Below are 16,887 nucleotides of genomic sequence, written 5' to 3' on the forward strand. Positions count from 1 at the left end.
ACTCTGTTTTGGCTGTGTCTAACACTAAATAGTAGCAGGGAGAGGGAGAGCAAATGGGTTATTGTAATTTCTAGGATTTCCTTTTACAAGGATAATAATTTTATTCACAGGCCTCGGTCTTTATAATTTATAATTTAGTTACATGTTTAAGGCATCTCCTCATAGTACCATCACCTTGGGGGTTAGAGTTTCAATACATGAGTTTTGGAAGGACGCATATATTCAGAACATTTGAAAAGTATTATGCAAATTCCCCCAAACGAAACTATGTTTAATATGTACTATGGCAATCTCACTGCTGGAAAATGAAATCAGTATCTCAGAGACATTTACAGTCCCATGAAGCCATGAAATAAAAGCAAATTAAATGTCCATTACTGCTGAGTGGATGAAGAAAGTGTGCTTAATGTGCATGATTGATTATTATTATTCACACACTATCAAAAGAAAATTCTACTATTTACAACATGAATGCTAGCTAAATGAAATAAGCCAGGAACTGAAAGACAATATGGACTTACATATTGCATGTGAAAGTATTGATCTCATAGAAAAAGACAGTGAAATGGTCATCAAAAAAATCCGAGTTGATTGAGAGAAGATTTCAGATAAAGGATACAAAATGACAGTTATAGTGGTACAATATATTCAAGAGATCTATTTTATACCGCTAGTTATTGACAATATATTTTATTATTTAAAAGAAATAGTGCAGGCGAAGGACTCTTTCCCTTAAATTGAAAATAATGAGAAATAATCTAAAATAACTCCAAGAAGCTTGGATACTCACCAATACATGTAGGTAACGAGTCATTCCACTGGGCCAATGAGTTGGGGACTGTATCACATCTAATCGTTGTGGATCCATGGAGAATATATCCAGGATTACATTCAAAGAGAACCAATGAACCAACTGCAAATTCATTGCCAATCCTTCTTCCAAATCTTGGTTCAGGCACAGAACTACATTGTGTAGAACTTGTTCTAGGGACAGCTGTGTAGAAATAATTATTGATTTTGATTCCACATTCATTAGAGAAAATAGATTGTAAAATGTAACTCATGACACACACTTCAAAATCTACTTTTTGTCAGAATTTCAATCAACAATTTATACATTGATAAAAGTATTAAATCCCATTGTAATAAGATACAATGTAAAATGAATACAGCCATTGTCATCATGACTTATATTAGAAAAGTTTTAACTTTCATCTTTTAAACAACATAAATTATGTCAATTTTGTTTATTTTACCAGTCTTATTTATACTATAAAATAATTTTAGTTTAACACTAGAATTTATTGATTAAAAGTGAAACTTTTTATCCTTTATAACTTGGAATACCAAGTACAAATATATGTTTCATATTACATCATTTTCCTTTCAGTACTTGGTCCTCAAAAACACAGTTTTTAAAGCAGCAAAAACATTTTATTTTTTATAATAAGTTCACAAATTTAGTTTTCAAAACATACTTGCTATTGAGGAAGAAAATAGCTACATTCAGTGGAAGTAGTATGTAAGTCAGACAGATTAACAACAATAAAATTTATCACTTTAGTAAGCATACATCAATTTTAAAATTGCTATTACAGTTTGCATATCATATAATACTGACTTTTTAATTTAATAAAATAGAATGATAACAGGATGTTTTTTCTTTTTAAAAGACACACAAATGTGACTAGAGCGATTGAGAAGAGTCCAAGAAATGATATGATGAATTCCAAGTAGATTCATTCCAAATGAATAAATTCATATTATGTGACTTGAGTAAATATAACTAAATTTTAGTGCCTTTTTAAATTCCTAGAATCATACATTATTTATAGAAAAAAAGTTGTAGTTAAAATAAGAGAATAAAATGTATAGCAAAGTGATAAATAGGTTAAAGAGTTAAATAAAAATTTCATATCGCTAATTTCAATATATTTCTAAGGAATATAGTTCAAGATACATTGGAGAAGAGCTACTCCATGATATCTAAATTATTTCCAATAATGGCTATTGATTTAGTTTAATGATAATAGGCAAGGTTGTTGGCTGTTTATAAATGTCAAGAAAAGAACTGTATAAAGGAGTTCTAATGTGCAAAACCCTTAAGAAAGGTGAGGAAAGTTTCAATTGTCCTTAGAAAACAAGAAAGGATAATTGTAGAATGGACTGATAATGTCTTTGGCTTTTCTAAATTCATCACTGTGAAAAACTTGTATGTATTTTTGTTTTATTAATGTACAGTGCTGGATTGTAAGGAGAACAGAAAATGTAGAGTGAAGAGCTGTCAATAAACATCGATGTTTGGAAAACAATATGTTGGGAAGGAGGGAAATCATATGCTGGAGTTGAGAATCATGATGGGAGCAGGGAGTCATGCTTTAATCTGTTCAAAGCAACCATGCTCTAATGGGCGGGGAAAGGGAAGGTACAGGGGAAAACCTGTTCCAAATAAAACCTTAACCTCTCCTTGACAGTTATGAAGATTATATTACTTGAACACTCTGAGCAAAGCATGGAATTTGATATCATTCCTTAGAGTGTTTCTAGACTACAGGGTCACTTACCTTGGTAAACAAAGTGAAATCCCTTAGCTGTTATTGGTCCAACTGAAGTAAATCGAATTGTGATCTGATTACCTGAACTCAGTGGAAGTGTTTCTCCTACTCAACAAAACAAACACTAAGATATCATAAATAATTTCCATTCAGTATACCTAACAAATTGTATTAGTTTACACTGTCATTTGAAAAATGTCAATCTATTTACTATCAAATTACTTTAAAATATCCTGTCTTTAACAATATATTGTTTCTTTGGGCTCAGCTACACATATCATCTTTTCAAAAGAAAGCTTTTAATTACATGTTAATAGATATTTTCTCACTCTTCAAAGAATCCTTAAATATTTTATATTATATTAAACACCACAAATTGTGATTAAATCTTATATTTATTTGTTTACAATCCCAGAAAATTGTTGGTTCTATTTTTCTCAAGCTTCTTAGTTACTGATCCATTTTGTTTAAATTCTTAAAAAATTAAAAAAATGCGTTTCTATTTGCATTTTACTTTATTTCTACTACTGATGACATAAATTTCAACTTCATCTACAGCACTAATCATTGTCAATCTTTAATCAACACCTGAGGCACGGCAGTTCTGTGAAAGGATACCTGAATGGGATCCTGAGAGGGAGGATAACAGAGCAGATTGCGGAGTTGGCCCATCAAACACCTCAACAACATCGTGGAGTGATGTCTGGAAAAATACAAACTGGCCAAACACCACTGATCAACAGGAACCCGGAGAAGCAAACAAATCACCAACCATCCAAAAACAAAAACAAAAAAAAACAAAAAACAAAAACAAAAACAAAAAAATAGAAAGAGGAGGAGAGAGAGAACAAAGTATTACAATATAATAGTCATCTTTTTGTTTAGTTTTCTAGCTTTCAGAGAGAAGAGGTGCCAATTGATTAATCTTCCTGACACAAGGATTTCCATGTCATAGGTTAATGACCATGGCATAAAGGCAATAAAATGTATAAAAAAGACTACATCTAAAAAAGAAAAATAGAGATGGCATGGAATTTAGATCACAAAGCATGAAATTGTTGTGATTAAATAGTTAAAAGTAACCAGTTTGGAGTTTACTTTGTTTTGTTTTTACCAATGGTAGATTAGATTTTTTTTTGTTTTTGTTTTGTTTTGTTTTCCTGATAATAGATTGGTTCTTTACACTTTGTGACTCTCTTCTCTTTTTCTAATTTTTTTCTCCTCCTTCAATGAGAAAAGCAAGGTTTTAATTAGGGGAAATTTTCTAGGTTACTCTTAAAATGGTACTCTATTATGAACAATATTTTCACTAGAAAATATATCAAGATTGCTTTTTTTAGGGATATTCTTTAATTTACACACAAAATTCAAAATGACTCCTGAACATTTTTTTTATTTATCTCTTGCCTATGGTAAGACACATTCTATAAATATGCTAATCAATTAAAATGTTATAGAATTTCACAAGATGAATGTTTATTCATGGTAAGAACAATTCTGAAGTACTTACCAAGAGAGCTTTATAAATTATTATTTTTAATTTTATATTTACTTGTCTTTAATTATATAGTAAATTTATCTGTGAACGCTACCCAAACTATAACTAAAAAAAAAGAACCCACTCAAGAGTAGAGAGAAATCTCCTCTGTGTTTTTTTGCAAAATGAAATGAATAATAATGATTATCCTTAAAATATGTTACTGAATAGAAAAAAACACAAGACTTAAAAGATAATGCATTCCTGAAGATTATTCACGTAAAAGCAAGAAAACTTTTATATATTCAGAAGCACATTGCTTGAATTAAATGATAGGTTGTCTGTGTATAACATGCACATATTTTAAAAAATCCTGTTTCATATTTTACACCTCAAGTTAAGGTCATGAATAACCCTCACTTGTCCCTTTGAAAACCTTCATGTCCACAGGAAACATGCTGAGCTCTGTCAATGAACAAAGGCATACATATAATGCTGCAAACAAAGCTACCCTTGCATTTTGGCCTGCAAAATAAGCTGGTGGTCTCAGTCCAGTTCTTTGTGGAACAAATGAAAATGAACACACTAGAAACAGTGCCATTGTATAGAAGATTTTCTGACAACTAAAACTCTTTATTTTGCCTTTTAATAAATAATCCTCCTTAAAATATTTCCTAGATGCTATTAAAATAAACGTAGGTTTCCATGTTTTGCAAGCTATTTATCTATCTATCTATCTATCGAGAGAGAGAGAGAGAGAGAGAGAGAGAGAGAGAGAGAGAGAGAGAGAGAGAGAGAGAGAGAGAGAGAGAGTGTTTAGACTTAAAAGATGCTGAGTTTGGTGCATCTAATCCTAAATTATTTTGAAAGAAACACTCCCCAAAATAAAATCAGTAAGGTTTTCTTTCCTAATTTTGCATTCATGATGTTCACATAATCTATCTTCAGATGGCTCTTCAAAAGTTTCTAATGAGCTGGGGACTTGTTGCTCATGAAAATCACGGTTAAAAGCCACGTTGGAGCAAAAAGTCCATGAGACTCTTATCTCCAATAAATTACCAAATTATTGCTGATGGAGCAAAAGAAGTTCAGGGTCAGTGTCCAGGCCTCAAGTTCAAGACTCAGGAACAGCATAGCCAAGCACAAAAAGTTTCTAATGCAATATAGATGTTACCTTAGGCTTACCAAATGATATCCCACACTGGGAGAAGAAAAAAATGCTTAAATACAAGAACTTCACTTTATCAAAAACACTGTGCAACAAGAACCTAGGCCACTTTTTCTCTAAACATTTTTGACAATCAATGAGTCAACTTTTACATACTTGAACTTTTCTACTCTTAGTATCTAAACTACTTTACCAGGAAACATATTGATATCCAAGCAAACCTTTACATTTACTAATATCAAAATCATACTAATTGGTTTCCTGGAGTTTTCTTCAAGGATAAAGAGAGGGTTGCATATGCTTTTCCCTTCCATTGGACCCTTCTCAACTGTTGCTTCACTATAGATTGACAGATTTTTTTTGAGGATTACAAATTGAATACATTGACAGCATAACTGTAATTAATGGAGTAATTAATAAGTAAGAAAACTAATAAGTTAGAAAATTAATAAGTAAGAAAAACTGATCTGAGTATTGTTAGCAGTTTGTGTCTAAATTTGTTATAGTAACTCTGAGATGAGGGTAGGGAAAACTGGGAAGAATAGGACTTGGAGAATGGAGTATAGAACCATGCCTTATTAAGCAATGAATAATCTACTTTTCCTTAACTGCGATGTAACTCTCTATTAAAGTGAGTAACTGACATTTTAAGTGAAAAAATAGTTGCATTTAGGAAACAAGTTACTCTGCAAGAGTAGGAATCATTATATCAAAGATAAAATTACCAAGTACCACTTTAATGATGCATTTCATAGCATAAGGAATCAGGATCGATGGTAGTGATCTAATTTCCTACACATTATCATTAAACTAATGTTATAGTCCTGAACCAAATTCCACCATCTCAGGCAGATATTTTAAGAAATAAAAGGGAACCCTCAAGTTCTGTAATTTGTCTTAATTCACTGTCTTTTCTTATGTGCTGGGAAATGTGTATCTATCACATCTATCTAATCTTCTTTTCAAATCAACCAAGATTATTTTAACAAGTAACATTGCTTAATCATACTCAGTCAGGATACAGATGAAAGCTTCCACTTACTGGAAAGATTTGCTGGTGATATTTTCTATTTAACAAAGTTTCTATAAGCATTGGCTTCCTGCTCTATAATAGATTCCCTGGAAGTGTACATTTGCTTTGAACATGAATAAGCAGAAAAACTAAGAATTTTAAACCTTTTTCTGCACTGAATTCTGCAATATGACTCAAGGTTCCATCACCAATGACAATGTGTATCTTCTTGACCAAACTTTCATTAGGCTTCAAACTAATTTCTAACTATATTCTTCCTTCTATTTCTATTTGTGCCCTGTTCAATTTAACAAGAACCTGTCAAGCTGCTTTACCAGGAGTTTATCTACCCCTCCATACACACACACACACACACACACACACACACACACACACGAGCGCGCACACACACACACACACACACACACACACGAGTGCACGCACACACACAAAACAATACACAATACTCTAGGGGACTGCTGATCATCCCAGCTGTCTTCAGCAACACTGTTGCCAAGTTGAACAGGGCAGAATGTTCTAATATCCTTCATTTTCCTCTGAGTAATTTTGTATGTATTCACTCACATTCTATTCCTCCTCTATAGATTTCTCTTTTTTTTCTTTTTTGGAGTTGATTTCAATCTCTGCCCTGCCATGAAACCACACAGCTGTGACTCATACCTAGATTGATAATTTTGAATGCATCCCGTGATTCTATTCTCTATCAAGTGAATGAATAGTTTTTCTTACTACTGTCTAAACAAACCCAAAATTTTGGAAGTCATATTAAATTTTTGTGCCATCAAAATAAATAGCTGGTTTAATCGAGGCTCACTGATTTAGAAATTAATTAACTTTAAGTGAGGATAATAAAACAAATATGGACATGATTACTGTAATTCAGTGATCAGGAGCAGAGTTATTGAATTAAACATGAAGATTGAATTTATGCAAATAAAATTTGTTTCCAACCTTGTTTACTGTCTTTTTCTTTCAAAAGCAAGTAACTCTGAGCAGCCCAGTGGCAAGCTAGTAGGAGAAGGGACAAACTCATAATTTGAGTGTAACATGAAAAAAGAAAATAATCTAATAGATCCTATAGAAGGTGGTGAATAAGTAAGGATATCTGAGAAGTTTTAGTAAGCCAGGTGCCTATAATCCTTGCTATGAAGAAATTAAAATCCAGAGTATGGTGGTTCAAGGACTGCCAGGCCAAAATAACTGAAAAGCTCCATCTCTAAGATAATCAGCAAAATCTGCTGATATAGAAATAAATGGTAGAGCTTCAGTCCCACAACAGGAAGATAGACAAAAAAGGATCATGTGTCAGTCCCTGAATTCAAACATGTTAGCAGAAAAAGAAAAACCATTTCATTTTGCTTAACATCATCTTATCTGATCTTTTCTGCTACTAGTTATTGCAAATAAGGGAAACCATGGGACCTATGTTTCTTTGGGCCTGACTTACTTCACTTAAAAATAATTTTTTCCAAGTCTTTCCATTTCCTAACAAATGGGGCAATGTCATTCTTTCTGATGGAGGCGTAGAATTTTCCATTGTGTATCTATACCACACTTTCTTGATCCATTCATCTAATGAGGGGCATCTGGGTTGGTTCCATATCTTAGCTATGGTAAATAATGCTGCACTAAACATAGTTGTGCTGGTAGCTTTAGTATGGTCTTGTTTGTGAAGATAAGTACACAATTGGTTTTTCTTTCTTGCTATTGTTTCTAACATATTTATAAGGTACCACGTGACTTTTTGTTGCTTTGTATGTCCTTCCCCCATGGTATAACCCTTGTTTTCACTGTATTTCATGTTGGTATAATTTGGGGAGTGAAGGGGGGAAAAACAATTGTTTAAATAGGGATACAGGTTGACCCATTGCAACAATGAGATGCACAAGACACTATGTTGAAAAACAAACTTTACAATTTAGGGGAGGGGGATGTAGTTGTGGAGATGGTAAGAAGGGATGGTAGGGGAAAAACAAAGGAGGAGGCAATAATGCTTGATAAGAAATGTACTCATTACCTTGCTCATGTAATTGCAACCCCTCTGTAGGGTATTTTTATAATAAAAAAACATAACTAGAAAAAAAGTACTCATTTCAGGTTTGATTAAAGTTTGTCCTGACACTTATTGTATATTATGGAAAAAATGAACTATGTAACTTGAGACTAGGAATGGGAGGGTGAAAGTAATGGTGGAGAAAAATGGTAGGAGTGACATTATCAAGATGCACTGTACTCATAACTTGACTTATGGAATTGTAACCTCTTTTTACAACCACTTAATAATAATAATGATAATAAAAATTTGTTCTGATGGAGAGAGCTTTAAATATTGTGAGGAAAAGCAGAATAGTACCTCCGCATAGTAGTAAAGATGAAGTTATATTAATTATATGAGGCACCTTTGGTCCATGAAAATACATTAAACCAGGTGGGGAGTTAGTGTACTGGTAGCACAACTGGCTAGCATGTTTGAAGCCTGAGATTAGATCCACAGAGGCCTGAGATGGGAGGGGACAGCAGACAAGTGGAAGAGATGATTGGAGAGGAGAGGAGGGACATATTTGTTCACACAATTAATCCCCAGTATTTGATACCAGGAGGACCATGATTTGAAGTCAGCCTGAGATAAAAATTAAATTTCATTCAATTTCCAACTATAATAAGGCATGCTGGTAGGAACTTATGATTCTAGTTGTGTAGGACATGTAGGTTAGGAAGGCATGATGCTAGGCGTAGGCCTAGGCAAATAAGTGGAAGTATGAGACAAACAACAAAGTTGGTGTGGAGTACGGACCAAATGGTAGAGTATTTGCCATAAAAGCATGAGGCTCTGACTTCAACCCCCTTACTGCCCCCCCACACTCAGAATAAAGACAAAAATAAAGAAAATGAAAATGGAAGTAATTACTTTAAAGACTGTCAGCATTCATAGCTGAGCAGATATGATGACTAATGTTTTCAAATAACCATTTTATTGTTGGGAAATGGCTTCTTCTGATGTTATGGCATTTCCTAAAGCTGACTATAGAAGAGATCTAGAAAGAAATCCATGAAAAATTATTCAGCTTTCTGTACTTCACTTCCTTTATCCTTAAATTGGGGAGAAAAAAAGGGTAAACCAATGCAGCAGTGGTGCTCATTGGACATCATGTTGAAAATGAACTATACAACTTGTGGGTGGGTATGAAAGGGAAAAAAAGGAAAAATAACTGGGAGATAGAGAGGGAAAGAGTGATATTATCAAAAAATGTACTCATTACTTGGCATATGTAACAGCATAACCCGTTTGTATATCATCTTTATCAAGCAATAAAAAATAAAAATAGTAGACAAAAAGTGAAGTTATGTAAACATATAGATGGAAAAGAGTAGTGACCCATATAGTAATAAATATTACAGATTTTTACCAACCACTTAGCTTTGTACTGATTCAATCTGAAATTTCACTGATCAAGTCAAATTGTGCTTTAGTGTCAGAATATCTTTTCTCATCTTGTGCTTCTTTATACGCATTAGAACAAATGGTAGGACTAATTGTCTTAAAGGGTGTTTTAATCAAGGTTAATTTGTCTCACCACTTAAAAATGGCTATGCTCTTCTCTGTCTCCTTGATTTCACATTCTCTTCTTCTGAGTAGAAGAGGAAACTGTAATTATCAGCTTCCTATTTGGGTTCAGAAAAGAACAAGGTGAAAGCTCATTCTAATCTATTTTTGTTTCCTACCTATATCTTAAATCTCCTTGCTATAAAGGCATTGAAACTTTATCCAACTTCCATGCAGAAGGAAAGAGATATGGATAGGACATAATAATGGAAAAAATGATCAATTTCTGTTAAATATCTGCTTGGTTCTCAAAATATGTCATGTTTCTTCTGCCAAAGCTTCACATTGTTTTGCATCCCAGGATTTATAAATCTATCTCGTACTCAGCTGGTTCCTCCCTCTGCTAAAAAATTATAAGAAGCCACCCATTTTCTGTGCCTTCTTCTATTTACTAACACAGAAAAGATGAAATACACATGTGCACACAATGTACCAGAATGAAAATTAAAAGATCCAAATCAAAGATGCTTTCATAAAGACACTTGATTATGTATGAATGCAGAACAAAATTAGTGTTGGTGACATGGTATCAAAGTTTATCTGAATTCCTATGCAATTTGCCTCATATGTTTATCCACAGGAGTATATTAAGACAATATTTTAGGATGATTTTTGTCAATATTCTCCACCGGTCTCATGCATGCCAAACAGCTCTTTCAAATCTGCAGCATATAGAAAATCTTTGCTCTCTATAGACTGAGTTGACAAAAATATTTATTGTGTAAATAGCTACAAGGCTGTACTTTAGGATCACTTTGATAGCTCTGGATTATAAAGGCTTTCTCATTTGTTTGTTTATTAATAGTAGTAAAATTTTAACTCAGAACCTTGCACTTGCTAAGCAAACCCTCTTCCACTTGATTCATTTCTCCAGTCTAGCTTACTTTAGGTTAGTTTTTTAGATAGATTCTCACATGTTTTTCTGGTGTTTGCCTTGGACAAAGATCCTCTTATCTCTTCCTCTCTTCAGTAACTGGGAATACACTTACATACCAACATATATCTTGTTTGCTGATCTAAGGTCTTGATAGCTTTATGCCTGTGTGAGCATCAAGTACCATCTAATCCATGCCAGCCTCTCAAGTAGCAAGGACCGCAGATATGAACTACCATGCCTGGTTCATCCTTGCTATGTGAAAATGATTATAAGGCATTCAATTGAAGTTCAATTTTATGAAAAAGAATGAACTAAAGTTTTATGCTATAAAATTTCTTCTCAGAATCAAGCATTCAAAAGGCAGAACTTTTAAAGTTATTTGAAATGAAACCAACCAACGTACTATACTTTTTCAAGGCTCAAGAAATTAAACACAAGCTAAATACTTTACAAACACCGTTTCACACTAGGAAAATTTAGACAGAAGATTCATTCCTACAATAATAAGTCAAAATGTTCCTTAAGGTTTTTGGAACAGTGATGTTTTCTTCACACCAAGTCAAAGTTTTTGTTACACTATAATGGCTATAAAGTATTAGTTAATGAGGAGATGCCATTCTTCAAAGCAATGATGGTATACCATATATAACATAAACTATTTATTTTGGTTCAATCAAAATCTCCCTGCAGAATCATACTGTACTCTATAAAACAAGAACACATTTTTATCTATCAAAATCACTAAAAGTGCCATAGCAACAGCTAATACGGTAAAGAGATGATGTGGCATCTGAAAATTAACATGCCAAAATCCTAATATGTTTTGATATTTTCTAATACTTAGGAAGTAATTATTTTATGTATTTTAGTAACCAATTGTCCTGTTACTTAGTAGCTCTCAGAACTTGTATCTATTTTAATGTACTATAGGAAATGATGTTCTAATACATCTTCCTGTTCACAATTTATGTTGTGATATTTCTACCAATCTATATAGTAAATGTCCTGACTTAAATCCATAATGTTGACTTTTCAAATTCTCCAGTACTAAGTTTCACTCTGTCTAATGGCCATTTGCCTACAACCAAAATTTCAAAACTGCCAACTTGACAAATTTTAAACATACAAACATTTCATGAACCAACTTATGAAAATATAGTTCAATTTTCTTTAATTGTTCCATGAGCAACTGTCTGTTCAACTGCAAGCAAACACTTTATCTGCAATTTGGCAGTTGCAACATTTCCCAGCAGCTGAGAATTAATTTGGTATTTAAAATCAATGAAATCAAGAAAAACACAATAAGCAATTTTACTTCATGATTGCAAGTTGAAAGTGTTAGCACAGTTTATTAACATTTCTTTTTACTATTAGCTCATTTTCAATTTAAAGGACTGGGTTTTTTTCTGTAATCATCCCTACATTTTATTCCTACATATTTCCAAAATGTATTTTCCATATCCCAATGAGGTAGACAGATGTAGAACATAAGAAAATATTTTCTTTGGGTTATCATTTAGATCAATGTGTTTTTTTAAAATTATGGCTATTTTCTTTTTCTTTTTTCTTTTTCCAAGGCTGAGGACTGAACCCAGGGCCTTGCATGCGCCGAGCGGGCGCCCTTCCACTGGGCTAAACCCCCAGTCCCAATTATGGCCATTTTCAAATTTACAGCAATCAGAGAGAATTGAAAAATAAACACCCATGACATATCTTGTTTTATTTTTCCTATCCCCATTATGTCCCCAATACTGGTATACTTTAAAGCAATCCTGGCATTGTATCTTTTTTCTATAAACATATTGTTTATTTCTAACTGATAAGTGTTTTAAATAGGCATAATGTAGTACTAGATGTAACAAAATTAACAAGAATTTATTTACTTTACCTAACAACCATGTCTTGTTCTATTTCTCTTACTTTCTAAAATTGATTTACAGTTAGTTTGATCATAGTGGAATCACAAACAATACCATGCATTTTTTTTCTGATTGATCTCTCTTTTATACTTACTGTATAAAATCTGAACCTGAATCTTATTTGTAAGAAAAAATATGTTCACTTCTTCTTCTGAGAAGTGTCTCTTTGTCTTTAGCCCATTTATTAATTGGGTTATTTTCTCTGAGGGTTTATTTTTTCAGTTTAATTTTTTGAGTTCTAATGATATTTTAAATATGAAATTCTTGTCTGATACATAGGTAGTAAAAAATTTTTCCTATTCTTTTGGCTTTCTATTTATCTTGCTAGCTATGTCTTTGTCATGCAAAAATCCTTCAGTTGGATGCAATTTATCCAGTCTTTCTTTCACTTGTTGTGATTCTGGATCATTTTTTGTGTGTGTGTGAAAAAACGGTACATAGGGGTTACAATTACATGAACAAGGTAATGAGTACATTTCTTATCAAGCATCATTGCCTCCTCCTTTGTTTCCCCTTCCTATCCCTATTTAGGAAGTTTTTACCCATGTCTAGAAGATCTAGTGTTCCCCCCACCCTTCCTGTAATATTTTCATGGTATCTGGCCTTACATTGAGGTTTTTGATCTATTTGGAATTTATTCTGGTGAAGAATCTAGCTACAGTTTTCAATATTTATATCTGTCTGTCTATCTATCTATCTCTCTCTCTTTCTATCTAATATATGCCAATTCTGCCAGCACCATTGGTGAAGAGAAAGTTTTTCTTCCATGCTGTTTTTGAATTTCTTATCACATATTAGATGGATATAGGTCTGTGGGTTTATTTCTGGGTCTTCTATCATTTTACATTTGTCCCTAGGCCTATTTCTGTGGTAATACCAAGCTATATTTATGACTACAGCTTAGTAATAGACTTTCAAGTTTGGTGTTGATGGACAAATGAAGATTTGTTCAACATCTCTGGCCCTAAAAGAAATGCAAATCAAAAACATCAAGATTTCACCTCACCCGGGTTAGAATGACCATTATCAAGAAAACTAACAATAATATGCTGGTGAGGATGTGGCCAAAGAGAACTGAAAGGCACTGTTGGTAGGAATCTAAACTTGTTCAACCACCCTGGAAAGCAGTTTTGTAGGTTCCTCAAAAGACTAAACATAGAATCTCTTATCACACAGAAATCCCATTCATGAGCATTTACCCAAATGGACACCAATAAAACCACAACATATCTTTCAGTAAAACCATGTTCAATGCAGCATGTTTATTATAGCCAAGATATGGAATCAACCCAGACATCTTCGGTGGATGAATGGATCAAGAAAATGTGATATCTATCTATCTACTATCTGCCTTTTTTTTGTCAGTCATGAGACTTGAACTGTGGACCTGGGCACTGTCCCTGAGCTCTTCAGCTCAAGGCTAGCACTCTACCACTTGAGCCACAGTAACACTTCTGGTTTTCTGAGTGGTTTATTGGAGATATGAGTCTCACAGTCTTTCTTGCCCGGGCTGGCATTGAACCATGATCCTCAGATCTCATTCTCCTGGTGCCTGGCCTCTATCTATTTATCTGTCTACCTACCTACCTACATACCTATCTACCTATCTATCTACACAATAGAATTTTATGCTTCTATTAGAAAGACTGACATTGCCCATTCATAAGGAAATGGAAAGACTTGGAAAAAAAATATATTAAGTGAAGTAAGCCAGATCCAAAGAACATGTTACATGTTTTTTTCTAATTTAGAATACTCCTATACATCTAAAAGTAAACACATTGGTTTATAAAAGAAAAAATACACATGGATGAGATATTCTTAAGTGAGGATCCCAGAAGCTCAATAGGCACAAATCATCACTAAGCAAGCAAATGCATATTATCATATAAACAGACATTTATTGAAATGAACTCCAAGAAATGAAAACAAGAGATTTGGGGGCTTTATTTTGTTTTGTTTTGCTTTTTTTCTCTCTCTCTCCTTTTGTCTTGAGTGAGTTTATCTGTTTTGAGAAGGATAAGGGGGAACACAAGGACAAGGGGGACAAAGGGTGAACACATGAAACCAGCGATACTAGACACTACATTGAAAATGAACTCTTCAACTTGTTGAGGAAGGGGGTCAGGAGTCAAAAACCTGGGAGAAAACAAGAGAAGGCGTGACACTATTCAATAAGAAATGTACTCATTAAATACTTCTGTAACTGCAACCCCTCTGTAAGTCATCTTTAAAATAATAATAAAAAGTGTCTTTTGATAACAAAGAGAACAAAATAAAGTAAAATTTAATTGACAAAAATACCACTGTCATCTTTTTTCCGAGTTTTCTTTATAACTCCAAGTACAGATAATTGTTCTATGTGTAATTTCTGGGTTCAGTAGTTCCCAAGATAATCATGGAAGCTCTGTTTCTCTGTTTTCCATATGGAATTAAATTCTAGTTCTTATTTTCATTATTTTTTATAATTTCACTGTGAGTGGCTTCCGTATATACCACACCTTGCCCTCACCTTTGAGTTCCAATGACTTAAGGTACTTTATTGCAGAATTTATAGCTGTTTAAGTATATCACAGGACAAGATTTCTTTAGGATTTTTCAGCTTGTCATTTATTTAATATAAGCTCTAGCCTTACTGTGTGTAATGCATAGTAATTCAGAAAGAATCCTAAGCATTCCTATTTTTAGAGCAAATATAAATCTATCATGCAATAACATTTACATTGATGTACTATAGTCCATTAAAAATACACAGAAAAAAGTGAAAGAATTTTACTGTAAGAAACTAATGGAAGTGGGGCGCTGGTGGCTCACACCCGTAATCCTAGCTACTCAGGAGGCTGAGATCTGAAGATCACGGTTCAAAGCCACCCCAGGCAAGAAAGTCCATGAGACTCATATCCAATAAACCACTAGAAAAGCACAAGTGGTGCTGTGGCTCAAGTGGTATAGTGCTCGCCTTGAGCTGAGCACAGGGACAGTGCCCAGGCCTAGAGTTCAAGCCCCACAACTGACACACAAAAAAAAAGAAATTGAAAAATGGAATATATCGTATACTTAGGTACTAAATAAATAAACATAATTTCAAAAAGATAATATTAAATATTAATTACTATTATACTATTAGTTGCTATTTATTTTTTTGGGTCAGTCATGGGGCTTGAACTCTGGGCCTGGGTCTTGTCCCTCAGCTCTTCAGCTCAGGCGAGTGCTCTATCACTTGAGCCACAGTGCCACTTCTGGTTTTCTGATGATTTATTAAAGATAAGAGTCTTATGGACTTTACTCCATGGGCTGGCTTTGAACCACAATATTCAGATCTCAGCCTCTTGAGTAGCTAGGATTACAGGCATGAGCCCCTGGGGTCCAGGTACTGTTACTATTTGTAAATAACCATGATAAATTTTAATATATTATCTAGACAGATTTCCAAATAACCTTTGAGATAGGCCCTATTATCTCAATTTTAGAAATTAAAAAGACACTGAAATTTAAATAATTTCAGAAAAGTGTCAAAAATCATCACTAAACAAGCAAAAGAAATGACTATGATTTATATTAATGGAATACAAATTTCTCTGGAACTTGATCTCTTAACTGGTATCAGGTAGAGTAGAGCAGTCAGTTGTCTACCAGTAATCAATCAATTGATCAATCACACAAATCAGTGTTGAAAATCATTGAGAAAACCTTGCCAATGCAAAACTCAATAATTAAGAATCCTGGACACGATAAATGACACAGGACTCTAGATATTCATACAGTGAGATCAAAGGAGTCTATTCTTAAGAGATCACAAAAGTTCAATAGCTATGTACATATAATCATATAAAATGACTCCAAGAAATGGAAACAAGAGGTTTTTTGTTATTTTGTTTTTTGTTTTTGTTTTGTTTCTCCTTTGTCACTGTTTTTTGTTTTCTGTACCTTTTGTGTTGTATAAATTTATCTGTTTTGGGAGGAGACTGGAGAACACCAAAATGATGAGACAAAGGGTAAACAAACACAGCAGCAATACTCACTAGACAATATGTTGATAATGAACTATACAACTTGTGGGAGAAGGGGGGGTGGAGGGAAAACCTGAGAGAAAAAGAGGGAAGGAGTGACACTTAAAAAAACGTACTCATTACCTGATTTATGTAATTCTAACCCCTCTGAATATTATCTTTACAATAACAATAAAACAAGCAAAACAATAAAAAGAATCATGATAAAGAATCTGAACTCAGCAAAAAAGACGAAAATAATTGG

At 33.4% G+C, this 16,887-nt stretch overlaps 1 protein-coding gene across 4 annotated transcripts in view; it reads right to left on the bottom strand.

Annotated features, from left to right (window-relative positions):
• The window catches only part of Csmd3 (CUB and Sushi multiple domains 3), a 928,259-nt gene that overhangs the window by 135,805 nt on the left and 775,567 nt on the right, over positions 1-16,887 (bottom strand). For 2 of the 4 annotated variants that reach the window (XM_069991285.1, XM_069991284.1), the window contains 3 exons: positions 3,174-3,287; positions 2,565-2,660; positions 791-994 (listed from right to left, as the gene is read on the bottom strand). In XM_069991285.1, the coding sequence (XP_069847386.1) occupies positions 791-994; positions 2,565-2,660; positions 3,174-3,287 (414 nt within the window). The remainder of the gene's footprint in view (positions 1-790; positions 995-2,564; positions 2,661-3,173; positions 3,288-16,887) is intronic. The other 2 variants (XM_069991287.1, XM_069991286.1) reach the window with 1 other exon arrangement.

The sequence above is a fragment of the Dipodomys merriami genome, unplaced genomic scaffold (genome assembly GCF_024711535.1).
Source record: "Dipodomys merriami isolate MVZ:Mamm:240054 unplaced genomic scaffold, mDipMer1.0.p SCAF_4, whole genome shotgun sequence".
Taxonomy (NCBI): domain Eukaryota; kingdom Metazoa; phylum Chordata; class Mammalia; order Rodentia; family Heteromyidae; genus Dipodomys; species Dipodomys merriami.